This window comes from Penicillium concentricum (genome assembly GCF_028827145.1).
Source record: "Penicillium concentricum strain IBT 3081 chromosome Unknown utg000002l_segment0_segment0, whole genome shotgun sequence".
Classification (NCBI taxonomy): Eukaryota; Fungi; Ascomycota; class Eurotiomycetes; order Eurotiales; family Aspergillaceae; genus Penicillium; species Penicillium concentricum.
In genome coordinates, this window is record NW_026622755.1 from 1,250,393 (window position 1) to 1,276,733 (window position 26,341).

At 46.6% G+C, this 26,341-nt stretch overlaps 14 protein-coding genes across 14 annotated transcripts; 7 read left to right on the forward strand and 7 right to left on the reverse strand.

Moving 5' to 3' along the window:
• Positions 1–984, forward strand: N7517_004050 (FAD-dependent oxidoreductase; the record flags this gene model as incomplete). The annotated part of the gene is made up of 1 exon (XM_056721780.1): positions 1–984. One exon carries the CDS (start codon positions 1–3, stop codon positions 982–984), a length of 984 nt encoding a protein of 327 aa, XP_056578030.1.
• Positions 985–1,551: 567 nt separating this feature from the next.
• N7517_004051 (FAD-dependent oxidoreductase) lies at positions 1,552–2,778 on the reverse strand (the record flags this gene model as incomplete). The annotated part of the gene is made up of 1 exon (XM_056721781.1): positions 1,552–2,778. One exon carries the CDS (start codon positions 2,776–2,778, stop codon positions 1,552–1,554), a length of 1,227 nt encoding a protein of 408 aa, XP_056578031.1.
• A 440-nt stretch (positions 2,779–3,218) lies between these two features.
• Positions 3,219–4,185, forward strand: N7517_004052 (DODA-type extradiol aromatic ring-opening family dioxygenase; the record flags this gene model as incomplete). Its single annotated transcript, XM_056721782.1, has 2 exons — positions 3,219–3,222; positions 3,281–4,185. The coding sequence occupies 2 exons, from the start codon at positions 3,219–3,221 to the stop codon at positions 4,183–4,185; spliced, it is 909 nt and encodes a 302-aa protein (XP_056578032.1).
• A 276-nt stretch (positions 4,186–4,461) lies between these two features.
• On the reverse strand, positions 4,462–6,131 carry N7517_004053 (aldehyde dehydrogenase PutA; the record flags this gene model as incomplete). Its single annotated transcript, XM_056721783.1, has 5 exons — positions 4,462–4,781; positions 4,845–4,960; positions 5,020–5,112; positions 5,174–5,643; positions 5,709–6,131. The coding sequence occupies 5 exons, from the start codon at positions 6,129–6,131 to the stop codon at positions 4,462–4,464; spliced, it is 1,422 nt and encodes a 473-aa protein (XP_056578033.1).
• A 439-nt stretch (positions 6,132–6,570) lies between these two features.
• On the forward strand, positions 6,571–6,988 carry N7517_004054 (uncharacterized protein; the record flags this gene model as incomplete). The annotated part of the gene is made up of 2 exons (XM_056721784.1): positions 6,571–6,849; positions 6,908–6,988. The coding sequence occupies 2 exons, from the start codon at positions 6,571–6,573 to the stop codon at positions 6,986–6,988; spliced, it is 360 nt and encodes a 119-aa protein (XP_056578034.1).
• A 328-nt stretch (positions 6,989–7,316) lies between these two features.
• On the reverse strand, positions 7,317–9,678 carry N7517_004055 (putative salicylate hydroxylase; the record flags this gene model as incomplete). The annotated part of the gene is made up of 5 exons (XM_056721785.1): positions 7,317–8,254; positions 8,340–9,174; positions 9,228–9,302; positions 9,362–9,487; positions 9,553–9,678. 5 exons carry the CDS (start codon positions 9,676–9,678, stop codon positions 7,317–7,319), a joined length of 2,100 nt encoding a protein of 699 aa, XP_056578035.1.
• Positions 9,679–9,964: 286 nt separating this feature from the next.
• Positions 9,965–11,859, forward strand: N7517_004056 (CocE/NonD family hydrolase; the record flags this gene model as incomplete). Its single annotated transcript, XM_056721786.1, has 3 exons — positions 9,965–10,158; positions 10,217–11,713; positions 11,769–11,859. 3 exons carry the CDS (start codon positions 9,965–9,967, stop codon positions 11,857–11,859), a joined length of 1,782 nt encoding a protein of 593 aa, XP_056578036.1.
• Positions 11,860–12,136: 277 nt separating this feature from the next.
• Positions 12,137–12,679, forward strand: N7517_004057 (cupin domain-containing protein; the record flags this gene model as incomplete). The annotated part of the gene is made up of 1 exon (XM_056721787.1): positions 12,137–12,679. One exon carries the CDS (start codon positions 12,137–12,139, stop codon positions 12,677–12,679), a length of 543 nt encoding a protein of 180 aa, XP_056578037.1.
• A 576-nt stretch (positions 12,680–13,255) lies between these two features.
• Positions 13,256–16,388, forward strand: N7517_004058 (putative C6 and C2H2 transcription factor RegA-like; the record flags this gene model as incomplete). The annotated part of the gene is made up of 9 exons (XM_056721788.1): positions 13,256–13,406; positions 13,475–13,529; positions 13,584–13,801; positions 13,861–13,905; positions 14,142–14,215; positions 14,280–14,918; positions 14,971–15,105; positions 15,162–15,286; positions 15,356–16,388. 9 exons carry the CDS (start codon positions 13,256–13,258, stop codon positions 16,386–16,388), a joined length of 2,475 nt encoding a protein of 824 aa, XP_056578038.1.
• A 185-nt stretch (positions 16,389–16,573) lies between these two features.
• On the reverse strand, positions 16,574–17,368 carry N7517_004059 (uncharacterized protein; the record flags this gene model as incomplete). The annotated part of the gene is made up of 1 exon (XM_056721789.1): positions 16,574–17,368. The coding sequence occupies one exon, from the start codon at positions 17,366–17,368 to the stop codon at positions 16,574–16,576; it is 795 nt and encodes a 264-aa protein (XP_056578039.1).
• Positions 17,369–18,724: 1,356 nt separating this feature from the next.
• On the reverse strand, positions 18,725–19,102 carry N7517_004060 (uncharacterized protein; the record flags this gene model as incomplete). The annotated part of the gene is made up of 1 exon (XM_056721790.1): positions 18,725–19,102. One exon carries the CDS (start codon positions 19,100–19,102, stop codon positions 18,725–18,727), a length of 378 nt encoding a protein of 125 aa, XP_056578040.1.
• A 2,349-nt stretch (positions 19,103–21,451) lies between these two features.
• N7517_004061 (uncharacterized protein) lies at positions 21,452–21,924 on the reverse strand (the record flags this gene model as incomplete). The annotated part of the gene is made up of 3 exons (XM_056721791.1): positions 21,452–21,472; positions 21,530–21,600; positions 21,654–21,924. The coding sequence occupies 3 exons, from the start codon at positions 21,922–21,924 to the stop codon at positions 21,452–21,454; spliced, it is 363 nt and encodes a 120-aa protein (XP_056578041.1).
• A 2,663-nt stretch (positions 21,925–24,587) lies between these two features.
• Positions 24,588–25,064, forward strand: N7517_004062 (uncharacterized protein; the record flags this gene model as incomplete). The annotated part of the gene is made up of 3 exons (XM_056721792.1): positions 24,588–24,855; positions 24,915–24,985; positions 25,044–25,064. The coding sequence occupies 3 exons, from the start codon at positions 24,588–24,590 to the stop codon at positions 25,062–25,064; spliced, it is 360 nt and encodes a 119-aa protein (XP_056578042.1).
• Positions 25,065–25,569: 505 nt separating this feature from the next.
• On the reverse strand, positions 25,570–26,291 carry N7517_004063 (uncharacterized protein; the record flags this gene model as incomplete). The annotated part of the gene is made up of 5 exons (XM_056721793.1): positions 25,570–25,678; positions 25,733–25,803; positions 25,863–25,957; positions 26,019–26,162; positions 26,222–26,291. The coding sequence occupies 5 exons, from the start codon at positions 26,289–26,291 to the stop codon at positions 25,570–25,572; spliced, it is 489 nt and encodes a 162-aa protein (XP_056578043.1).
• Between the last annotated feature and the right edge of the window lie 50 nt (positions 26,292–26,341).

Sequence of the window (26,341 nt, forward strand, 5' to 3'; positions counted from 1 at the left end):
ATGGGGGGCGTGAGACTTAAACCCGATGGTACACCAGTCGGCGGCACTGGCCCTCCTAGGCCCCTTGGGTCGGCTCCTTTCCTCGAGCCGCAGACTGTCGATCGGAGCACTTTCCGTGAGGTTCTGCTGACAGGTTTGGAAGAGCATGTGTTTTTCGGAAAGAGCTTCGACCATTACACTGTGAGCGACGGAGACACAATTGCATTCTTTGACGACCGTTCAAAGGAAATCGGAGCTCTCCTTGTTGGTGCAGATGGAGTTCGATCTAGGGTCCGGAAGCAATACATACCAAATTTCAAGGGTATCGACACAGGCATGCGCATCATCTTTGGAAAGACACCCTTGACCCCCGAATTTCTAGCCAAGTTTCCCGAGGCGTATCACCGTGGAATGTCTCTCATCACAGATCCAGACGATCAGTCTCGGACCTCCTTGCTATTTGAATCTATCCGTTTCCCACACGCAGAAAAAGTCTCGAAACCTCAGCTTCCAAACCCATACGTGTATTGGGTACTTGTCACTCATTACTCGAATATTCCGTTGTCAAATGGCATGTCCTGGCAATTAAGCCCAGAGAAGTCAGCTGAACTTGCTCGGCACGTTACCAAGTCATGGCATCCTGACTTACAGGTGCTATTCGAGATGCAAGACGAGGCTCAAACTTCAACCCGATGGATGCTTTCTGCCTCACCCGAGCTGGCCTCTTGGGAGCCATCGCCACGGGTGACTTTACTGGGTGACGCGATTCATCCCATGCCCCCAACTGGGGCGATGGGGGCTAACACTGCCTTGCGTGATGCTGCAGATCTGGCTCGCAGGCTTTCGGCTGCTGTAAATTCACAAACTCTTGGTCTACGGGTCATCGGGGAGTATGAATCTGAGTTGCGTGATTCAGCCAGAACGGCAATAGCATTGAGCTGGCAAGGTGGCATGAGAGGCTTCAGGCTTAGTCCAGCCGACGAATGCGAGAAAATCCTCTTATAATCTGGCTTTAGCTAGGATTGCACTCCTCTCACCTCTCTCATCTCCGATCAATTCTTTTTTTTTTCATTTAATGTATTAGCAAGGTTTAATGCCACCCTTTGGGAGACCTTTGATACCTACTTCGTTGCGATGACAGGAATTTTACCTAGATATTTTTATAAAAAACGCAGATTTCAGATAACGGGCAATTGTTCGCCGAACTTTGTCTATGGAATAGCTACCCGAAGGCGCCAGGTACGGCAGTCTCCAACCGTCAGTTTCTCAGTCAAACTCTGATGAAGAATAGTGAAACCTGTGGGCTAATCAGATGCTCGCAATTGACCTATTAAATTACTCAAACATACACCTATTCCGTCAGCACCATACTTGAAAAGAATGGGGTCCGTATGCTTATTTTCAATGATAGCATATGAAACCTAAAAAAGACTGCCGATATGATTGAGTAGCGCGATACAGTGATAGATTTCAGAAGAATTATTGAGTATTCATACAGAGTGCATGGAATCATTTCCAACACAGCGGCCTTGTTCTTGATCTGCACAAGCCTCATGTCACAACATAACCAACTCAGATAACTTGAAGCTCCTTCAAGCTTAGTGTTTCCTCTTCCGCTTTCTTGAGGTAGCCTTTCGCGAGAAAGTTACTAAGCACCGGAGTATAGTCAAAGATCCAGTCGCGAATGTTGGCGAGGGGCCGAGGCACGGAGTGGAACATTCTTCCAAGGAACCGGGCAAATTCCATGTTATGATTGACATAGTCGACTCGTTGTTTCTCGTAGATCTCAAATGCAGCGCTGACTGCCAGTTTATCACGCAAATCGACACCGTCGAGCGCTTTGGAAAGGAAATAACCGTCCTCAATTGCCATACCCATACCATATGCTGCGTATGGCGAGACCGGATGCACGGCATCACCAACGCATACGACCTTTCCGGTGGACCATTTTTTCATGGAAGGTCGGTTGAAGATTTCCCATCTATATACTTGAGTGTCGAAGTTGGTGGCTTCTAAAAAGCGAGGCATCGGCTGTGCCCAGTCCTTGAGAATTTCGGTAAGATGCGCTTTAGGATCATCGGGGAAAGGCTTCCCGTCCCACGATGGTTCGACCACCCACCACTCGAATCCTGGCTTGCCGTCATGAAGCATAGGGAAAAAGCTAGCCTGATATTGCCGGTCATGTGAAACAACACCGTAGTTCTCAGGGATACCCGGTATGTGGTCGCACCAAGCGAGCCAAAGACGAATTCCGGTGTGAAACAGATGAGGATCACCAAATGCTTGTCGCGAGACTTTCGAGCGAATTCCATCGGCGCCAATGACAATATCGGCCGTGAGCTGATGGCCATTTGCGAAAGAAACCCCAATGCCATCATCTTGCTCCGTGTACGAAGTGAACTCATGATCGGCATGAATGACACCTTCAGGCACAAGGTTCAGCATCTTTTTGAAGATTGATGAACGGAGGACGCCGTAGTGCCAGCCTTTGATACCCATGCGCCTCTCAACCTCCGCATTGAATGGCAGCTTGACGCGTTCCTTTCCCTGCTTATTTGTGAAGTGGGTCACAGTGTATGAACCGACATTGTCCAAGTTTAAGCCATAGGATCTGAGAATCGCCAAAACAGGAGTCGATAGCAGGACCGCGCCTCCAATCGCTTGGCATTCCGGTTGCCGCTCAAAAATTTTCACATCGTAGCCTCGTTGAATCAAGGATAAGCCGCTTGAGATCGAACCAGGTCCTCCTCCAATGATGGCAACCCGTTTCCCGGGACGCCAGTTCAGAGAGGAAGTCATGAGAGGCCTTGAGTTGATAAAAGATGAGTTGATAAAGACAACCCTATAGAAAAGAATATATGAGCAACGAACACACAGCGAAATCGCTTAAATATATAACATTCTAAAGAGGGGTCCCCTCGGTTGAACGAGAAGAACAATGCGACTAATATTCTATGACAATCCCGACACTACATCCCGAAATTGGACCATATTCTTTAGCCTAATTTTAGCTTAGGACCTTCCCCACGAAATACCCCAGCATTCCCCAGGTTTTTTCTTTTTCTTTTTTCTATGCATTGTTCTTTTGCTGCGGGTCTGCAAGCCGAAACTGCCTCGGGTTTGTGGGCCACCCGATCCGGGGTTCAACCCCAAACCCGACCCTGAGGCATCCGGGCTTAAATACCAAACATATAGCAATAACCAAACAGTAACGCTGGAAACACCTCTGTGACAACACAATGGGTGAGTTGAAGCTTTTCAACATGTATCGGACAGTGGAACTAACCTTATCATGTTGTAGCGCCGACTCCAGTACACTTCTTCTCACATGGCTCAACAATGATGCTAGGCGAGGAGTCCTCGTCAGCTCAATATTGGAAGAAATGCGGTGATGAGGCTCTCGAGCACGGAATCAAGGGCATCGTTATTATGGTACGCATCAATATGTTAATAAAATCTGACCCGATCGCCCTCAATGCTAACTATCGGCTGAACGTAGGGTGCTCATTGGGATTGCTTCGGAGACCAAATTCAGGTCTCCACATGCCCAACCCCGGGAAAAGCCCAGTTGCCTACGTCCATCCCTCTAAGTATGTGGATTACAAGCTAAACAATGATCTCGGGACGGCCGACCGATGCATCAAGCTGCTGGCAGACGCCGGGTTCAACGTGAGCGGCAACGACACGTTTGAGTGGATTCACGACGTTTATCTTATTCTCATACGCATGTTTCCCAAAGGATGTCCACCCACCACAGTTATTTCATTAAACGCGCGCTACGATCCCCATTATCATATGAAAGTCGGCTCGACTGTCCGTGAGCTGCGCAACGAGGGATATCTTATCATAGGTACTGGTGGCGCAGTCCACAACTTGTATAGGAATCGGTGGGCTCCTATGCTTCGATTCCGAGACAGCTTTGCGCAGGAATCTGCCCCGGAGCACTGGGCGCTGGAATTCAGACAGGCGGTGGAGGATGTCATCACCACTACCTCAGGGCCACAGCTCAGACGGGCGATGACGAGACTCATGAAGCACCCTCAGTACCGGGATGCACATGCGACGGACGATCATTTCATGTCGGCTATGTTTGTTGCAGGTGCAGCTGGAGAATTTGAGGATGAAGGCTCATTAGGAGTTCTGGGAGCTGAGACTTGGGAGTTGACAAATATGTGTAATTCTCAGTTTACTATTGGAAGTTGGTAGCTGGAGCATGAGCCTTAAGTAATTAGATAAGGCCAATAGTTTACCCTTGATGTATGGAGAGCAATACGGAGATAGCTTCTGGGGCTTCATTGCTGTTGGATTGTATGTATAGAAGGAAAAGGAAGAATTGTATTTATTAAGACTATCACTATAGCTTTATAGCTTCTTCAATGCATGTTACATATCTCTAGTACTTGAGGTTGAGGCTTATCTAGAGACCCTAGTAAATAAGCAATCCATTCAAATTTGACTATACTACAATCAAGAAATCCATATTTAACGCATCTTCCAAACGTGGTACCCAGCTGCAGCTCCCATAGCAAAAAGGGAGGTGAGAATGAGAATGCCTCCTGTTACGAAGCCCTGCTCAAAGAACCCAATTTTGTGGCCAGGGCGTTGCTGCAGGGACGGCAGAGGGCCCATAAACTGGCCCAGTGAAGCCCCAATTTGCGGCTTACCGGCTGACTTCAGCAGAGATTTTGCTAAAAGTGTATTTGGCGACTTGTGCAAAATCTGACCTCGGGATACTTGGAAGAGATCCGGTGCATACCGGGTTTCTTGACTAAGAGCGGTGTTGAGAGGAAGAACTGGGCCAACTAGAGGGAAAGAAGCGCGGTCAGAAAATGAAAGAACCCGATGAATGAGATAATCTGTCTTACTTAGCATATCGTAAGGGACATGGTTGATCCATGCCAATCCGGCATCGATTGATTCAGAGATATACTTCGCCGCAGTGGGTGCAGCAAAGGTATAGGTTGCATTGAGTGTGCCCATGCTGGAAGGATTGTTAGCATAATTATGGGCAGATGAAATATGAATATATGGTATACTGACGAATTGCAGAAGTTGATCGCGTCATCTAAACTCGCGACCTGGTGAATCAAGAGAAGCCGCTCATCAATCTTGGACTTCAGGAGAAAAGAGTTCCTAGCTGAATGTTAGATCTCAAGTTTACGGGGCGCAATTCAAGTAGTTGCAGGAGACTGACCGATCTTGAACCTTCGCCACGGCCCAACCAGTCCCAGAAACGACGACTTGACAACCCTCTTCTGATGCAATACGTTCCAACAGGGAGGCACCGCTGCCTTTCCTTGGCACCTTCTTGGCCTGTTGCAATCCACGACCCAAATAACTCGGAGCATGCTTGATCAACAGATCAATAAAAGGCTGAACGCAGAAGTCATTCACAAGAATGACATCGGGCGAATATGGGGAGCGACCATTGAATGCAAAACAAGAAATGACAAGGTCGACTACTGCATCTTCCAGATTGGCAGTGCGATCCACTATAGCCACTGTACGCAGCTCCTCTGGTTGTGACTGCTGAGACAATACAATAGCCGAGCGAAGAAAACCATCATCCGGTCGTGTCTCAACGATGGCAAATGTATCCCTATCGAGAGTCTTGGGAAGAATCGAGCGAAGAAGTGAAGAAACTCGCAATGTGGTCTTGGGAATCTGTTAAACAAGTTGATAAGTCAATATATCTTTGGAGACTGAAAGTAGAAGTAGAAATAGTGTACCTCGACAACGAAGGAGTTCCCTGCCGCAAGGGCCGCGCTAAGGGCCGCGATCACAGAGTAGAAGAGGGTATGCTGCGAGGGAATGACATAAACAATCCCAGCACCTCTCTTCTGATCTCTGTTATCCTTACCATTTGCGATTCTGTATTCGACTTCCAAGTTTCTCGCAACATCGAGAGAGGCGTAATGCGTGTGGATCTCTTTCAAAGCCAAAGTGACCTCCATCTGCACCTCTTCTGGGGTGTTGCCCGAGTCATCTGTAATAGCCTGCTTGAACTCATTCAAGTTCTCAAGAATGGAGTTTTGTAGGCGGTGGAATTCTTTCTGGCGATATCTGATGTTGCCAGTTCTGCCATCGATGCTACCAGCCACGATCTGGGCCAATTGACGAGGAAGATTCGAAACAGTTGAGTTGGCCTCCATTTTTCCAAACAAGTTTGACAAAATCCAAGCTGAATTAGAGTGGATATTATCTCCCAGGCTGTGACAATCAATATTATTCTGCCGTCATTTAGCATTGTGTCAACGTTCATGGTATAGTATATGCCTCGGGTTTCTCTCGGCTGTCCACATTCTAGCCGATGATCCGTGTCGGATGCCTTGGGGTACAGTGGCAACCGACCCAGTCGGACGCCTAGCACCATAAATCCGGCATGTTCTCAATAATTTCATAGTTGGTCATGCGTGGGGCTTCGCGAGTAGAAAGATCCGCCCCCGAACCCCGAATTATGAGGGACGTAGAAGTTCACTAAGGTACTCCAGATTCACCCCGTGAAGTTGAACTTCCTGTACTAGCTTGATTCCCGCAGAGAATCCTTTTTTTTTTCCTTCTCGCTTTACCAATTTACTTCCACTATCAATCATGTCTATGACTACCACAACCAGCACCCGGACAACAGCTCCCTTTGCTATTCTGGAGGGCTATGAAGTCCATCACAGTGGACATGAACAACCAGCGCCTGTGATACCTCCTTCCGCAGCACCCGCCAACCAACCATCAAACTGGCCCGCTGATCATCATCGAACTCCCGCATATCGTCCTATCAACCGAAACCTGGATCAGAGCCAGCGGCCACCGGGCGCAAATAACCTAGAACGAGGTATCATTACAGTCATGCTACACGGTGTCTGGCTCAACGCAGTATGTTTTCTTCCTGATTTCAATTGACAGAACAGTCAAGATGACTAACTGGTTTCAGGTCGTATCTCGAGTTTGGCGCTTTACGGGAGGAAGAGTAAATGATCGGGTTTTCCATTACGAGATTGGTGGTGAATGGTAGATACGACTGGGAAAGCTTCTAGCTAAGTGGTTTTGAATAAGATTATTCTGGTATTTTGTTATGGAACAATCATCCGTTCGAGTGGAATCACCGTAGGATGACAAAAGCTTGAAAAATTCCTCTGATTGCTAGAATTCCAAATAAATCCTACTGCTGATTATGCTAAGACGTAGAGGAATATGCGCACCTAAGCATCCAGGGGCAAATGATGACTGCTGATCTGCCGGGAAGTGAACACCTGGGCAGGGTAGAGAGTTGAGTACATAATATTTATATGTACACCTGGGCACCTGCAATAATTCGAGTCTGCGTGCCTATCCACGATTGCCTATATAATTCTCTTCGCAGCGGAAATATCCATCACTCCTTCACCTTCGGTGACCTTAGCTTCAACGATATCATATACCGGGATCTCGGCAAGGCGAGAGATGATATGGTGCAAGGTAGGCAGCTGATTCCAATCAAGGCCGTCGATCTGAATGTTTCCTTTAGATGCTTTGAGCACGCGGGTAATTTTGGTGGGCACAATTTGGGACTCCAATGCGTAATCGACGAATACTGGATATTCTGCCTCCGGGGTGCCCTTGCCCTCTCGGCCCACAGATGGCATATAGCGATGTACCAAAATACCGGTATCGGCAGACCCGGCTTCAGCTGATGAAGTCTTCTCTGCCTCACTAAGACCAGTCAGTGTCATCCGGCCCCACACCGCGCCTCTCCAGCTTGTGGTAACATGATAAGACTCTTCCCGCTTGTCCACGTCGATGGCGCTGAAAACCTTGGGGAATCCAAGCTCTTCTCTTCCAGAGAGGATGGGATCCGTGAGATCCTCAAACAGGATTGGAAGATATGCTCCTCGGGTGATTTCTCCATTGGCTTGCGGATACTCAATGCCGTGGATGTAGAGCCCCATGTGGTTATATCCTCCTCCTGCAAGCCAGTTCAAGCCATCCAAAGTGGTCTGGGAGAAAGTTGCGTAGGCCACGCTGCCATGTCCGGAAAAGCTGTATGTGTCGTTAGGCAAAAGGTTCTTCAGCAGGGTCCGACTGGTTTTGATCTTGATGGAAGCTGTGCAGAAGCTAGCCTTCGCCGATGCCAAAGCTCGGCTACGACCCCAAAAGTCCTGGCGAGGGCCGGGCATGGGGCCAAACACAGATGGTTGCCGGTAATAAACCTTGGGGTTTTGAGCGCGCTGGTGCTGTCTCAAATGTTCGGTAGCGGAGTCAAATTCGTCGTAGTCGTAAATCTCAGATATGATTTTCATAACTTTGAAAATGAAAACCATTAGCTCGGGGAAGTGGAAAACTTGGGGTAGAGTAGGTTACAATATTGAGAAGAACCAAGAACATACCTGTGTCCATCGGCAAGTGGCTTTTTCCAGATTCCCGTGTATATTCCTGAATTCGGGTGACTCGTTCGTGGCGTGCCTTTTCATAAAGCTTCAATCGCTCATGAACCTCTTCCTTCGGAAGATCACCCGGGAGTAGGACACCCAGAGCAATACCATCTTCGAGTGCCATGGCCCCGCCGGATGCGCGGTAAGGTAGGAATGGATGAGCTGCATCTCCAATCAATGCCAGGCGGTGATCAACCCAAGTGGGAAGGGTTTCCATGTCGAGGAGAGGCCAAATTTTCAGTGTCTGCGCATCCGCTTTCGCCAAAATTTTGCAAACTACAGGATCGTAGTTTTTGTAAATCTCAAGCAATGTGTCCTTACCAACAGCCTGGTCCCAGCCTCCACATACTCCAATGTTGGTGAGATTGTCGGAGTGAATGCAAACAAAGTTGAGCATCTCATTGTTGACGCAGGGGTAAATAACCACCTTGCTATCGGAGCTGTGCCACATATCGACAGATCCCAAATCCCGCACCAGATGGGCAGTCTCGGGATCATCAAGCACTTCCTTGCGCGAGACCATGAATCGGAAGGCATTTTTGCCTGAGCTGAAGGCCTGCTTATCGGAACCAGCAACATGACGCCGGGTCACAGAGTGCACACCATCAGCACCGATAACAACATCACCATGAACTTCAGTTCCATCCTCAAGAATTACAGTGGCAGTCTTTGGATCAACCCGAGTAACCTTACTCGAGGTATGCAGAACCGCAGGCTTTCCCTTGCCGGGGCCCCTGGCCTTGTCTTTCAGCCCTTCGTGAAGGTGGGCGCGATGAATCAGAAGCCATTCCTTTTAACCATTGTCAGTCTACTCCCAAGAGCCCAGGAAAGACAATTTCTTACATGCTGCCAGGTGCCTGCAAACTGGGTAATGCTCATAGTGAACGCGAGTTTGCCATCGGAGGTGTAGTCTCGAACCTTTATTTTTGATTGTTAATTCTTCACGTTAATCATGAACAGATTTGCGAGGTTTTTACCTGCTCCGCTCGTACAGCGCCATACTCAAAGGCATTCACCCCAATCCTCTTCAGAAGACCGTTTGCATTAGGGGTAAGGTGAATGGCTGCGCCGATCTCGTTAGTGAATTGAGATCGCTCAAACAACTATCACTCGGTCAGCCGAACTGAATGCAAACCTACCACCAACCAAGCCTCAAAAGCCTTCTTACCTCGACTTCGTGACCTTGCTGACGAAGAGCGATAGCTGCCGCTAAGCCACCGATGCCGGCCCCGACAATGAGCACTCTCAAGCCCTTTGCAGGGGAGTTCACGTCCATCTTAGTCTTAGTGTTCATTTCCAGACACTGACGGGGGTAAACGATCGAAGCAGGGGAAAAGTCGCAATAGAAAAGAACATGTTGTTCCCCGCTATTGAAATCCGGCTAAATGGTGGCATCTACACTCGGCTCTATCGCTGCATATTCCATAACGGATCTATCCTGCTGCATTGCAGGCTGCCGATGCAGTTCGGCTCCACATACCCGAACGTTGCGACCCGATTTTGTTCATAGATCTATTTCTATTTATTAGTCGAGATACTGGATCCTGTTTCTCGATATAATTTGCACCCGAAATCTCATTATGCCGAATCCCATCAAGGACATTACCCGCGTGGACGCGACTTCATTCCCCTACATTTTCGAGGAGAACGTTACTATCACTCTTGCGAACGACGCCGGGATTATTCGCTGCAATGTGTACCGCCCCAAAGATGTTCCCAACGCACCCGTTTTGGTGACATATGGCCCCTATGGTAAAGATCTTCACTACAAAAAGTACATCGCTTCTAGCGTTTTTTTCTTTTCCACATCTGGCGCTGATTTGATTATCTAGCTTCGCAATCAATTCCTATAATGAAGTGAATCCCGAACATCACTCCGATCACTCTGCATGGGAGACTCCAGACCCTGGCTTTTGGACTAGGCATGGCTATGCTGTCGTTCGTGCCGACGAGCGGGGCTTAGGCCAGTCTCCTGGTGTCTTGGACGCCATGTCTCGTGGCACCAGCGAGGCCTTTGTGGATGTGGTTGAATGGGCTGCAGAACAGCCTTGGTCCAACGGAAAGGTTGGCCTTCTTGGTATTAGTTACTACGCCGGCAGCCAGTGGCGTGTCGCTGCGCGCCAGCCCAAGGGATTGGCTTGTATCATTCCCTGGGAGGGAATGTCCGATTACTATCGTGATCGTTGCCGCCACGGCGGTATCCTCTCGAATGCCTTTATCAAGTTCTGGTGGGATCGCCAAGTTGTATCGAACCAATACGGTCTCGCCGGACGCGCAGACCGTAACTGGGGTCCTGATACCATCGAAGGCGACCTCTCGGAGGAAGAACTGGTCGCCAACCGGAACGATCAGAATATTGACAATCTGAAGAACCGTTTCCGCGACGATCCTTATTATTCTTCCAAAGAGTATAACATGGAGGATATCAAGGTCCCCCTCCTTAGCGTGGCTAACTGGGGTGGTATCCTGCTGCACCTGCGTGGTAATGTGATGGGTTATATGAATGCCGGATCGGACTTGAAATATCTTCGTTTCATTACCGGCCGCCACGATTTGCCATTCTACTACAAGGAAGAAGTTGAGATTCAAAAGAGCTTCCTGGATGCCTTCTTGAAGGGAGAAGACAAGGATGGCTGGAGCACGGGTGAAGCACCCAAGGTTGATGTTCTGCTGAGAAAGGGCAACGTCGGTTTTAACAACGCCGAGGCAGAGAAGACCTATGGTCGACGAGTTGAGAACGAGTGGCCTATTGCCCGAACTCAGTACACCAAATTCTTCTTGACTCCCTCTCAGCAGCTGGAAACCGAGACACCAGAGCCGGAATCCAAGCTGGCTAAACTCAACTATCGTGCGCTGGGAACTCTCGATAAACCCTCCCTCCTGCAATTCTCCACCCCCGCCTTCGAGCAGGAAACTGAGGTCACAGGTCACATCACAGCTCATTTGAACGTTTCTGTTACTCCAGACAAGGGAGGTCATTTGCCTTCCGATATTGATCTCTTCTTGACTATTCGATACATCTCCCCCTCGGGAGAGGAAGTTTTCTATACTGGAACCGCCGGAGATCCCGTGCCTCTGACCAAGGGGTGGCTCCGTGTTAGCATGCGGAAGATCAACGCCCAGCACTTGAGGCACAATGAGCACATTCCCTACAGAGACTACTTCTCGAGCGACGTCTTGCCCGTCATGCCTGGGGAGGTATATCCCGTTGATGTGGAGATCTGGCCTACCAACGTCGTGGTTGAGAAGGGCGGCAAGCTCATCCTGGAGGTGGCGTCCGGCGACACACAAGGCTCAGGCATCTTCCAGCACAATGATCCGACTGACCGGTACGTTCCAATTTTTCTTCACAAGCTAATGACGATTTATTGACATGCTATGTAGTGCCGCCGAGAAATTGCAGGGAACTAACCATATTCACTTCGGATCGTCCTACGAGAACTTTGTTACCTTACCGATTGTCCCCAATGCGTAAGATACTGGGTAGAATAGGAACGGAAATTTAGCTTATTGCCGAAAAAATGAGCCGATGTCTCTAGACAAGGTGGAGCCGGGGCATCCGAGAGGGGGCCCAAGGTGATTTGTATCATTGGATCATAGCATAAAACTAGAAACCGATAGTACAGAAATAATTTGATCGTTATTTACGAATATATATCTCTCCTTCAGTACTCCGTAGACACACAGGTTCAATTTTTCAACAGTTATTGCCCTCCTTCTAACATATCGAATATTACTCACCCTTACTCAAAATGAGCACCGAGCTTCCCTCCATCAACCGGTATATTACCACCCACAACCAAAATGGCAAAGCCGTCTTTTCCACCCGGGTCCCCGAGCCTATGCCCAAACAGGTCGTCAATGGCATCCCGTTCGGCTTGGCATACACCTCCAATGAATTCCCAGCCCAGCTGTCTGAAGACGCCGACATCAAGAAATATGAGGCCAATCTAATTACGCCCCCTGGCCTTGCTATTTCAACCGGAACCGTTTGCCGAATTGTCGACTTCCCACCCGCTGCTGAAAGTCCTATGCATCGCACTGTTTCGTTGGATTACGGTGTCGTTTTGGAAGGCGAGGTTGAACTTTCTTTGGATGGCGAGGAGAAGCGAGTTATGAAGAGAGGCGACATCGCAATTCAGCGAGCCACAAACCATGCTTGGAAGAATGTTACACCTAACGGCGGATGTGCGAGGATGCTGTACGTCCTTACTCCTTGTCAGCCCATTAAGGTTGAGGGCTTGGGAGTACTCGGCGAAAACGTTGAGGGTATTGATGTGGAGGCTAGCCAATAAATAGTCCGAAGGCTCCTGGTCCTTATATGGATACGAGTAACTACATACATTTCGAAAAACCTGACTGAATTAAGTTTGAGCATTCCCTGTCCCCGAATGTGTAGCACTTCAACTTTATTGGAAATAGTGAACTGGGATTGAATGATACATGAATACATGAGATACATGAATACATGAATTTTTCTTGGAAGAAAGAAACCATCGGTTGCTGTCTTGCTGTCAGCTAGCTAAGAGAGAGCAAGGAAAATCAAGGTGAGCAAGATTTATGAACCTGAGGCATAAACGGACTCAACAATTTTACAGTGTATTTTACAATATCACATGATCGTACGGAGGATACCATACACAATTTTCCATGTCTCCTGAATTCTTTGTTATTTTAGAGAGTGACCACTGATACCATACATTGTCAAACAGATTTCTGTATGGGATTTGACCGGGCCCCGGGGCAATATTTCGCTTACTCAGCAGCAGTCAATCTGGGGAAGATCTGGGGCCGATGTGGTCCACCTTCCGATAGCTTTAGCTAACCCCTCGGTCACCCACACAAAAGTCCCTTGAACTTCGCGACGCACCATGATTAGCCCTCACCAATCGACTGACACTGCTCCTATATCCAACACGCCATGCACCTCTCCCAGGGGCACTGCTCGGGGGTTTTACCAATGTGGAGTCTGCAAGAAAGAATATGGCCGAGCGGATCATCTCATCCGTCATGTCCGATCTCGTATGTTGCTTGGACAGATATAAAAGCGGGTGGTTTGAACGAGACTTATAGCTGATATCCTGATACAGATACTGCGGATAAACCGTTCAGCTGTGAGATATGTGGCAAGGGGTTCGGAAGAATGTCGGTTCCTTGTATAAGCAATACCACCGTATCTCGATTTTAATATTTTCTCAGTGATCTTCTTCGACGACATGCCCAGGGTCATACCTCTGCGCATAGCCATAATAGGCCCAATCTACTCCCAAGGATCAGAGGACGTGTATCACAGGCATGCAAGAGCTGTGCGGCGTCCAAGCTCAAGTGTGACGATGAGAAACCATGTCGACGATGTTCGCGGCGAAATCAGACCTGTCAATGGTCTCAGGGGGATGACCTTAACGACTCGGCCCACGGTAAGATACCTACTGCATCGGTGGATGCCCAGAAATGATGTTCCTAACTGCGATATCAGAACAAGAAATTTGGCCTACCGATCAATCGGAGGAGGGCCAAAATGGTGAGTTCAGATATTGTTTAGTCCTCGACATATTCATGACTTTCACTTACGAGATAAGACTTTCTCCCTATTGTACAAGACCCAGAGCCGACGAGACCGCATACTGGCGGCGTTCCGGGAAATTCTGGACCTGAGGCTCCGTCTGATGATATGATAATAACAAACGAAATTGATGGTATTTTAACCCTGCCCATGATTATCAAAATATGCATCTGGAAGCTGAGTCATGATTTAAGGAGCGAGTGTCAGCTCCCTCCAATACGAAAGCCTCAACCAAGAAATGGAAGGTTTGAATGCGATTCAACTGATGGTCAGTAAAGATTGCTAATGTTAGCAGCTATGTCACTGTGGACTTGAACTAATCAATGATACAGGAATATGATCAGTTGAATGTGTATGGCGGTATGAACTTTGAGCTAGGGTTGACGGACGAAGATCTCGAATTCTTGGACTCCTTAGATAGAATGGGCCCCCCTCAACGGCCTCGGGTTATTGAAGAACAACCGGCTCAGCGAGGTATCCCGACTGGCTCAGAGTTTCCCAGCCACGTCGAGACAAATCCTCTCCACAATTCCCCTTTATCGCATTGGACTCCCCGTGCAGAAGACAATGCGTACATGGACCAGCACTATCTGTCCGTGCCCAAGCACCTTGACACTCCGGAATCTATAGATGTCTCCAGGCCACGTATCTTTGCAGAGCCCCTGTCAAAAGAGAGCCGAGATGCGGCATTTGCATTGGTTGTCAAAATGTGTCAGCAAAAGGCCTTGAATCGAATCATGCAGTGCTTCCCAAGCGCAGAGCTCCTGGATAGCCTGATTCAAGTTTTCTTTACACAACAGAGATCCAACATTGACATTTTCATTCATGAGTCAACCATGCAACTGAATCAGGAAAGCCCAGAGATGATTTTAACTCTCGCCGCCGCGGGAGCAGTTCGCTCCGACGTGGAGGCAATCCAGAGACTTGGCTATGCTATGATGGAGGTAGCTCGGCTCCAAGTAAATGGCAAGGTATTTCTTGCCTGCTATGACTGTTAGATATTGAGGTGCTAACTTCCCGTAGTATGAAGACAACAATATTCTAACTCGCGATTTGAAACAACAACAAGAATATGCCCTAATCCTTCAAATTGGACTTTGGAGTGGTGACAAACGGCGCGTTGAAATTGCCGAGAGTTTCGCGCAGCCAGTCGTGACAGTCAGTCAAGCACCTTGTTTCCTAGACATCGTAATCGTCTCCTGACTTTCGAGCAGATGCTGCGACGAGCCTCGCGCTTCAAATATGAAGCATATTCCACCATCATTCCCACTGTGACCGATGACGATGCAACTCTTGAACGCAAATGGCGCGAATGGGTAGAGCACGAGTCCTTCAAAAGGTGATAAAAAGATGCCTCCCATTAGAGTGATTGCTTTTTCGAAGAAGGAATGCTGATACAGGATTACAGACTTGCTCACCACATGTTCATTCATGACGCCCAGGCATCTATTTTGCGATCCATAAATCCACTTATGTCACACATGGAGCTCGATCTCCCTATTCCCTTCTCACGCAAACTTTGGGATGCGAAGACCGCCGCTCAGTGGAGATCTGTATATCTCCAAGAGGTTCAAAAAACGATATCTCCCATGCCATCCCTGGCCACCACCCTGCAAAATATCTCCTGTCTCAGCCGCTTCCCTCGTCATGGAGATTTTCCATTGGCTGCACTAGCAAGTGTCCACGGCATATCAACGATGATAGCAAACTGCAACCAAACACGTCACGGACCATCCGGCCAGTGGAGCGCGATGGTCATGAATTTATGGCAGCAAGAACTACTACAAGTTCTGGAACAATTTGAGATTGTTGCAGTTGAGCCTCTACAGCGCTTGGTACCGGCTATTCGGCTGATCTACCAAACCGTCTCACTTTCTTTATACCTGCCACTGGGTATCCTTGAGACTTTTTCAGGGAAAGACGGTGAAAAACGGTCGTCTGATATATACAAATCATTTATTCAACCAATCAGTGCTGCAAATATGAGACAAGCCAGCTGGCATGCTGGCCAGGTGCTGCGCATCGCAAGATCTATACCTCCTGGGTCACTCACTGATTTTTGTGCTACTTGTCTCTACTTTTCTGCGCTTGCATTATGGTCCTTGAGCACCATATTCTCATCTAACGGTCTGGCTTCAGGTGTCGGAAATGATAATGATGAAACAGTGTTTCTCTTGGATGGCGAAAGTGACAGCGCTGCGCTACGTCGATTCACACTATCTGGGCTGGGAGCCCCGGCTTTATCATCTCCTAACCGACATGTACCTTTGAATGATCGAGCGGCGGTCATGCGTTTCTTTCAACAGTTGCTAGGCTTGAAGTATCGAGGAGGTGCCTCCGATCAGCAAACGAGAGCTTTGAATAATGCGTTCTCCGTACTAGGAAATACTAATTCCACGACCATTGGAGGGCAGCGGAAGAGAAAAAATCCTGAAATTTGATAGGAAATAATCGCATGGAATGCTTCTAACCCGCCACCGCTGTAGCAGATAAAGGCCCAATGGTATTTGAGTCGACTAGCCAACGGTGTAGGTCATTTATGTCCACAGTATTTGGTATTATGGTCCATTTCATCCTCTTACTGCGCGGTTTTATGACCAAAGTTGGTAAACAGTAAGCCTCTCTATCAACAGTTAAACAACACCTTGAGTCGCAAGGCTATTCCAATAAAGAAGCCCACAACTGTCTCAATAAAACCACGGTCCGATGGACTGTACTGTAGGACATTATCAAAGGCATAACAAAACGAGCTTTTCGGATCAACAAAACGGTCATATGAATCACGTATAGCGCTTCCATGTTGGTCGAAGAATGCTTGAGCCTCAGTACGTGTTCCGAAGACGAAATCTTCATATCCTCCCGAGGTGACAACAGCATTTGGTGTAAACTGTGTGTGTCCAAAAATCTGTTCTATTTTCGGGGCATCAAGAGGAATTATTTGATGTCGTTGATATCGATCACAGATTGAGCGGCAGAATGCAGCATGTTCGCTCCATTTTTGTGGGAAGCTTGACGTTGAGAGAGGAGATAGTCCAACCACCACACGAATGCTGTCGGGGCTTTGTATTTCTTCTTCTGTTCCAGGGTGTAACTTCTCCGTCACGTAGACCTTGAGGGGAATAGCGAAGACATGACTGCCGGCGGACTTTCGATAGCCCTCGGTGGAAAGGGCTCCTTGCAGGACTGTAACAGATGGCCAAGAAAGTTGGGCAAAGGAGTGAACGAATGGATCTGCTTCAGGGATTGGGAGATGAAGGAGTGGATCTTTATTCGGTAGACGAACACCCTGGATGTATTTGGTAATGATCCCCAAGGTCTTTGCCATCGTTCTGGTCTCCGTGGCGTGTATGACTCGAAATTCATGGATAAAGTCATCCATTGTAAGAGAATCCAATTTTTCGGACAGGATTGTCAACTGCATTATGTGCGTGCGTGGTGAAGAAGGGTAATATGAAATTGCAGAAGAAACTGTATTTCCATAATCCCAGCGTCTATGGAAGGGGAACAGTGATCCTGGTGACATCCCTTCCGGCCTTGTGTGGGCCACTCGGTTGTGTGGCCTCCCGTGACCCTCCGCGGTCGCATCCATATCAGCTTCACCTGGTCGAGGCTCATATTTGGTCTTAGTACTGTGCGTGCTATACCATTTCCAACACACGGGACTAATTGGTGCCATTGCGCGCGTCGCATATAATAGAGCTATCTGACGGGAATCTGCTTTGACAATGCATAGTCATTTCAGCGATATTTGAGTATCCGTGCAGAATAAATACTAACAACTAGAAAGGAAAATATAAGATAAAGGATGTGCCAAAAAAAGAAGGCAAAAAATAAAAACATACAACAGTGAGGATTCGCTGGTGGTCACCCACCCAACTACTAACTCACCGGCGTGTGGCTTAAGTACGGCTGAGCGGACGGGAAGCCCTGTTTTCCACACCCTATGGTCGTATGTACAGGATACATTATTGGAGAGCTATATACTGTACTATAAGCCGACAAAATATATTGGAATAACCCTAGATCTAATTAGGTATTCTTTTGGACAGTAAAGTTGATTCTCGTATTTTAGCAAAATAAGCGCTTTTCCCAGCTTAGCTTGCCTACGGTACCATTACCTATCCTTAACACTACGCTAATTTAGGACAAATAATCGTATATGATTAGAAACTGCTGGATATATATAGTACAAGAATAAGGTTACTAGCAATACATAAAATGAGCCAGATAAGAATCAAAAGCCCTTTGACTACCATCAAAGATCGGTATATTTCTCGACTTGTTCGTATCAACCTCTTCTTGATGCCTTGATTGCCGGCCTACGAATCAGCACCAGGTAGCGCATCTAATGACCCAGGCCTCCAACAATGAGAATTTCCACTATAACAAACAATCTATCACTCCTAAATTTTGGGACCTCATTCCGATGCGTCGGATTAGGAGGTGATATGTACTGCACCGGAGCAAGCGACGGTAGTGCTGGGCATGAGAGAACCCATTGTAAATATTTCTGCTGTCTCGTTGCCGTACGACGCCATTGTTACTGCTATTGTGGTCATACCGGCCCCGACGCATTGGTAACAAGCTGTTAGTGGGATAAATACAGGGAGCAATGTGGTTAGAACACCTGAAAATCCAATAAGAGATGGCTCAGTCATCCTATCACTGTTAGAAAGTGCAGCTAGGGTGGCACCACGAGACTTTAACAAATTGAAGAAATCCCAATCGCCATTCATCTCAGCAGTGTAGAGTGCAGCATGTCCATACTGTGAGACATCTAATCCTCCATTAAGAAGAATCTCGCCATAGATTCATCCTTTCTTAGTACAGCTAGCTTCAATGTCTTTGCTGCGTGCCACCCCACGCCGTATTTGAGTAATATGGTGATAATATTCCGTCGACCGTCCTCCACAGCGCGATATAACGGTGAAGGGAAATACCGCTCTGGATCAGCACCACGCTTAAGTGGCAAATCTACTAGCTCCAGATTCCAGAATTGCACCGCAGTGAAGAGGGGCGAGAAGTCAATCTTATACCAGCACCGAACGCGTTTATCGTAGTAGAAGTTGGCCTGTACACCGAAGTCTAGCAAGACCACCACGATTTCGGTGTGTCCGCCCCGAATTGCCACCACTAGAGCGTGCTGGATACACATAATACTTGAGAGGCTGTATCCCTGCCCGATAATAGGGTGGGTAGAAATATCCCGAAATTCCGGATGCAATTTATCTCCTATTCTCCAGGGCACGGAGGTTTTCTCTTCTTACATTTTTGAAGTCATATCTTCCGTTGCTTCTACCACTGCTGAGGATGCTTGAGGCTTGTCGCGGGAGATCTTCAGTCCATCGATCAAACTCCCAACTTGAAAACAGAAATTCCGCTCGGCGAGAAAGGAAATGGCGGCTCCATGCTTATTTTGGCTGTGAACGCGATATAAACACGTAATAAGTGTTTTGTATAGATGAGGATTGGTTCGGATCAAGGCGTAAATATCCCCCTGTTGGCAAAGGCATGATGTGATGGTCCATAGGATCCCAGGGGGTAGTTGGACGAGCACCATTCGATTTCGTACATGCATTTCTGCACTCCATACATGGAAAGTTGAAAATATGTAGAGTGGAAATGTCATTCTTGCGTATGTGTGGGTTGGTGCGCGCTAGTTCATGTTAGTCGGTTTTTGTGATGTAGAATATAGGAGCTGAGACATCCCAAGACTACTCCCTACTTTACTATACCTTGTTAAATCCGGGACGAAATTAGAAGTGAATAGAAAGCAAGTGGAAGAACAGCTATATCATTCCATGCGTATGGTAGTATTATCTTTGAACTTAGATCACATAACCCTTTCTACATCTAATTATGTTTCTCTCCAATACTATAACAAGCACATACGACCATAGGGTGTGGAAAACAGGGCTTCCCGTCCGCTCAGCCGTACTTAAGCCACACGCCGGTGAGTTAGTAGTTGGGTGGGTGACCACCAGCGAATCCTCACTGTTGTATGTTTTTATTTTCGCTTCAGAATTCTATACATTAATTACAATTAGTTAATTGTCTGTTAACTATGAGCCTCACGTCCGTAAGAAACTAAAAATGTCAGATATGCCGTACATGGTATGTGTCAGACAAGAATCTGACCCGCTCCCCAGCGAATCGAATCTCTCCACAGCTCCTCCTGGTTTTCCTGGGGACTCTGTTATACGCTACAGGTGTTGCTCAATCCGATCGATTGGATGGAACTTGAGGATTACGGGTGTGTAGAGAAATTCAATGGATGGGGTAGATTCTGTTAAAGACTACAGATACTGGATGGGTCCAAGGGACCTGACCTCACCACGGGCGGTGAACTCGTCTCCGCCTCTTTCTGCCCTTCCCCTCGGGCGTTTCAATGATCCGCCCGTCAGTATGCAATAATAATTTGTGGGGCTATTGACGTACGCTGAATAGACCTGGCGAACGCCGTACTATCAGTCGTCATTTCATGACACGAATTGTGTGCAGGTTCTGGCAAGCCCTTGGTGTCATACATAACCAAAATCGCGTGTAACAGGATTGACACTAAGATCTACGAGGAGTTTGGTGAGCTTCATAGATGCTATTGAATGATGCTTCTTCGGAGGGCAAATCCAAGCAGACATCACTCTTGCAATAGTTTCTGACACAATTGGCATTCCCCGCCCTTTCAGCTGCTAGCCCCGGAGGGAATACTACAAGCGTGTCACCGAATCGAAAAGTTGGAAGATAAAAGAGATTCCCTGTACTGGCAGGAGGCTAGAAGTTGGAAAATTTAGTTGGTAGATACAGTCAAAAAGGAGGTTGTTTTTTGATCTCTAGATTGCGTCTAGGCTTTTAGGTCACATACAGATTAGACATTCCTCTTATATTTTTATATTTTTACAGTCAGGGGATGTCACATGCAGCATTCCTACTGCTCCATAATGTGTTATTCGTAGGCGCCTGGCCCCCGGCCAAAGTCGTATTGGATGCTGGCTCTTCATTCTATTAAATGAGGCCTGAGATATATGCGTCTATTTTTGATTGACGTGGGATGGCAAAGCTACGGAAAGATCCCTGGTAGATGGCTACGGAAGAGAGAGATAACGAGAGATTTCAAGGAACTGATTCACGTAGCTCTCTACGTGCCAGAGAAGCAAGCAGAGGAAGGATCAACAAAAGCAATACTAAGTGCGAATGACGATCTAAATACTGCTATGAAGCTCCTGAGCTATGCGGAAACATAAGCAAATATAGAGAAATTTCAACCGGCATCTACCTATATGTATCATAGACCTTCTGTGAAGAGCTACAAAAGAAATTCTGGAAAATCAGAAATCAATGACAGTCACAAACAATTAGAATTTTTTTGCTATAGAAGACAGGATGACATGGAAAAGTTAGGAAAGAAAAATATGATTCCCTCTATTAAATTTGTAGATCAAAATATCACCCCAAGCTCCATGCTCCAGAATATTGAGTAAGATTCGCTCCGTCCTCGATAGGGAATCTATGCCTCGATGGCAGTGCACTATGGATGAGCGTTAGTATCGATAATAACTCGGATGGGGGCGCAAGTGTGTATTACTTCTTTTCCAGTAGGGCAGCAAGCAATGGTGTTCTTGCAGGTAGCTCCCTCCTGGCCCTCCTCGACAAAGCCTAGTATATATTAGTATAGTCTCTAGGTAAAACATATAGAGAATAGGACATACCGAGAATGTTCAAGTTCTTGATCAGGCTCTGGGATACACAGGCGGAATCGCCAACACCGATCAAGTTGTTCAGGAGTCCCTCGGCAAGGAGGTTACCGAGAACGCCATTGCCGCTGATATCCTTCTTGGGATTGCAGCAGGAGACCTTGCCGGCCTGGCATAGGCCACTAGCCTGGGCAATGGTAACCTTCTTAGGCTGGCCTCCGTTGACGGAAGGCATAGCGACGGCCGAGACCGCAAGAGTAACAAGGGTAGCGATGGTGAACTTCATTGTGAAAGAGAGAGTGGAAGTGTTAAGAAAGGTGTTCTTGAAAGTGATGGTTGATAGAAGGATGTGAGTGGAATAATAACTTACAACAGGCCCTCTGGGTACCCTTTTATATTCTAAACTTGACAACTCCTAGGGTCAGTGTGGTTGAACACCCCTAGCTCTCTAGGGGGAAAACACCCCTGAGCTGGGAATGCCAGGAAATTTCAGTTCTACAATCCGCTACCCAGGTAGCATGCCAACGCCGATCGATTATTACCACACCTTGATTTTACCTACATTCTTTGGTTTAGGTATTTCCAAAATATTACTTCGATAAGGGGAGAGGGTTTATCGCAAATTTCCAAAGGGAATGCTATCACGGTCCAGACTAAGCAGAACAAGATGATAAGATTCATCCAACTATCTCATTTACTTAGCAAATCTCGGAGAAAATATCTCTAGTAAATGACTATGGAAGAGATAGTGGAAGATCTACGTCGCAGAGAAGTAGGTCTTGGTAGGGAGATTTCAGGCCTCAGGCAGCAACCGACCCAATAATACGTAGTTCTCAACAACACATAGTAAATGCGATAAATTATAAAATGATATCCTAATAATAGTAGTGTATAAGGCTTGCGTTGTAGTTTAATGCATTTGGGGCAATATTTAGTTGTTATAGGGAGTTGAATAAAAAATTTATTCAACATGGTGATCAAGATATATATATTCCTAGCTATTGAGCAACATAATTTTTGATACTGCAGCAATATAGCTTTTACACGTCCCTGAAATTAGTATAAGTTTATAGGAAGTGTTATCACAGGCACATTGAAATATATGTTTAGAGTATATCGCATCTACGAATGTATTTCCAGAGTGAGCTGCGCAGTGCGGAAGAATATAGTAGAGGCAATGGCAAACAATCCCAACGTAATATCTCAACAACGATCAAGTAATATCTAGCGCATGAAAGAAGCCTATATATTTTTTTGTTGATTTGTCGACCAACAGACATGTTTTCTAGTTCATAGCAACGTAATTTTTGATATCAAAACAATGCCTTGGTTTCAGTATACAGTGCTGAGAAGTCTTACCAACAGATATCGGCTCACAATGAGATAAAATAAACTGGTAGTTCCAAGGTTAATAAGATATTAAGTTATATTTCATCACATGTTATGTGTTCCAGACTGCGTAGCTTGCGCGCGGAATACTTTGTGGCATTAACTAGTCAACTATCTTGGGATATTGCCTCGACAGCTCAGACACCGAACTATATCAGCCGTTTGCTTATCGTGGCACCTCCCAATATCTCGGAAGGTCGTATTTGGTATCTCTCTCAGCCTTGATTATTCCTAGTTCATTTAGGGTTGCACTCTTCCAACGTGATAAATTCGATCTATCAACCTTGAGTGTGCAAATTTTCGGCGTCTTTACATACTGGTTTGACCAAGTCATACCCTGATAAGAACTTCATAGTCACATTCTAATATTCAAGCTCTGCGGTAGCTATTTCTTGATACAGTGTAGTTTACCCGGAATATCAGCGGACCGTAGAGCCAGAGATCCACAATAATCCACAGGTGTATATATCGATTAGTTAGTTTACCCATTCAAATTGCTGTTTTCATGTTCTATTAGCCAGAGAGTTGCATATGACTGAAAATATCATAGATTGTATCATGTTTCTGCCAAGAGCTTTTACCCCTTGTTCCGAGCCATTTCCGTATTCGTATGACAATCATTAGGGTTACTTCAAACGGAAAATGAGCTAAACCAAGGTTTCAAGAATCATAGGGTCGTAGAGAACGAGGCAAGGTTACTTCTGATAATTACGAGCGTCGAGTGAACTCCACTATGCTTAAATCCTTGTAAATTAAATCCTCATGCTTGAATCCCTATTCTTAAATCCCTATTCTTAAATCCCTATTCTTAAATCCCTATTCTTAAATCCCTATTCTTAAATCCCTATTCTTAAATCCCTATGCGTAGATCCCTTTAGATCCCTTTAAATCCCCGTGCTTAATATGCTTAAATCCCTGTGGTTAAACCCCTGCACGTTCAATTCGGAATTAGATCATCAAAGTGGGGCTGTCTCAAATGGGGCTCAAAGATCAGCAAAGATCCCGTCGCAGAAAGGGTATCCACCAAATCCAACTTCGAATGATCATCCATATCAAATGATCATCCAATGGGGAATCTGATGGCAAGGCCTGACCTTTCAACAGAAGACAGTATAATGTATAACATTCACTAAAGAAGAGGAAAAAAAAAAAAGCCCAGAAGCGAGAGGCTTCACCTCCTTCAAACATCAACCGGTCCTCTACCTGAAGAATCAGTTATCCTGGCATCATAAGAACTTGCGATTAACCCCTTTAGCTCCCTATGGCCCACCCGCTATTTCGGTAATACCTAAGCCGGAAGAATGTAGGTGTCATCCAGGTGTGACAATGATGGACCCCCCTGGAATGCTAGCCTTGATTGCAGAATTGAATTACGTGGCATTCCGAGACCACCAGGGGAGCTGTGGATGCTTAACCAAATCAACAAGGTATGACCTGAAGCCCGCCTAAGAATATAAAAGGGTATTCGGAGGACCTGAACAAACTCCATCTACACATCCTCCTATCAACCTTAACTCTCTACGAACAATTTCCCCCATTTTCACCACCTCAACCTTCACAATGCAGTTCACTTTCGCTACCCTTGTCACTCTCGCCGTTTCGGTCGCTGCCATGCCTTCCGTCAGCGGATCCCCCAAGGGCCTTGCTATCTCCAAGGCCAGCGGCTACTGCCAGGCCGGTGAGATCGCCTGCTGCAACCCCAAGAAGGATATCAAAGCAGATGGCATCCTCGGAAACCTCCTCGCACAGGGAGCTCTCAACAACTTGCTCGGTGTTGGCGATTCCGCCTGTGCCTCCCAGAGCCTGATCAAGAACCTCAACCTTCTCGGTATGTTCCGCTCTCTGGTTCCAGCTTCCACCCAGACGCTGTACTAATATATATAATAGGCTTCACTACGGAGGGTACCGAGGGAACCACCTGCAAGAACACCATTGCTTGCTGCCCAGCTGGCGAAGACGTAAGATACACACAGTTACCCACACATTGGAAGTTACTAATGCTGCTACCACTCACAGTGCACTGCCATCAACGCTTAAATTCTCTAGCGTGGAAGATGTGACGATATGGGGGATTGTGCCTGTTCGTTAAGGTTGTTGGATGTCGCAGTGTTGGATAATTCCATATTTTGGGCTCCATATATGTACTTCTAATTCTGGCCCAAATGCACCTACTCATTAGAACACCCATCTAGTAATAATAAAAGGCTCGGGTGGACATTTTATTTCTTTTCGATTGTAAATCATCTTCGCAGTATGCGTTCCTCGGTTCCTATATGGCAAACAATTTATATGCAGCCAGAAACCGGCTTGGGTTAGTTTCCCCCCTATTACTTATGCATTGGCGCATCATGATCAATGATAACTGAAGTTGAAGGACAGACATCTCACTGCTGAATGGAAATAGTTGACCAATTAGCTCGCAGTAATTAATATGCGCTGCCATACATCTCTAATAGTGTTAAGTAGGAAATATACATTACGAGCCATTTATTAAAAAAGTATTAAGCATAAAAACCACTATTATCTGCCAAGGCCAAGTAATCTAATCCTCCAGAAAAATCTGCAAAGTGTTGACTATAACTGACTCGATGACGCGGACTTGCCAGCCAGCATCCGCAATGTTGCTGCCATCCATACCCATTAAGGTTGATCTGCGGACTTGGTATCAGCTAAGGTTTAGAAGATCAAGATTCGCAGGAGCTTACCCAAAGCAGATGGCAAGGTTACCAGCGTTCATGCGGTTCTGCGAAGAGTGCTCCTGAACCTTGTTAAAGTGCTATTGGAATATTAGTATTGATCATTAGACAGAGTAATATCCATATCTAGTCGGCTTACAAATATGGTAGCACGTAGTGTGGCATAGTGAGCATCAGGTAAGTCATTAATAAGAGCATGTAGCTGATCCCGGCGTTGGATGTCATCATCAAGGCCTAGGATTTCGAAGTTAAATATGATTATAATAGCCAATAGCGCGTAGGGGTTATAACTTACGAGCAGCGTCAAGGAACTGAGAATAGTACTGAGATGTGAACAGAGGATCAGGAAGGTCTCGGAAAAATTGTTTCACAAGTCCAGCAACACTGTTAATATCATAATAGAAGTTCTCTGGGTCTGTAAGGTCCATCTGCGAGGAATCTTTATGCTTATTAGCATAAGTTATAATATCTTCTTTGCGATCAAATTGAAACACTTACCATTGTCAAATCGCGCTTTCATGTTCTGCATATGAGTGGCATCGCCTGATAGTCGATAGATGGCCTCCATATCTAGACCAAAAAGTTCAATGGCCTGGAAACATTGATATAGAAGGGACG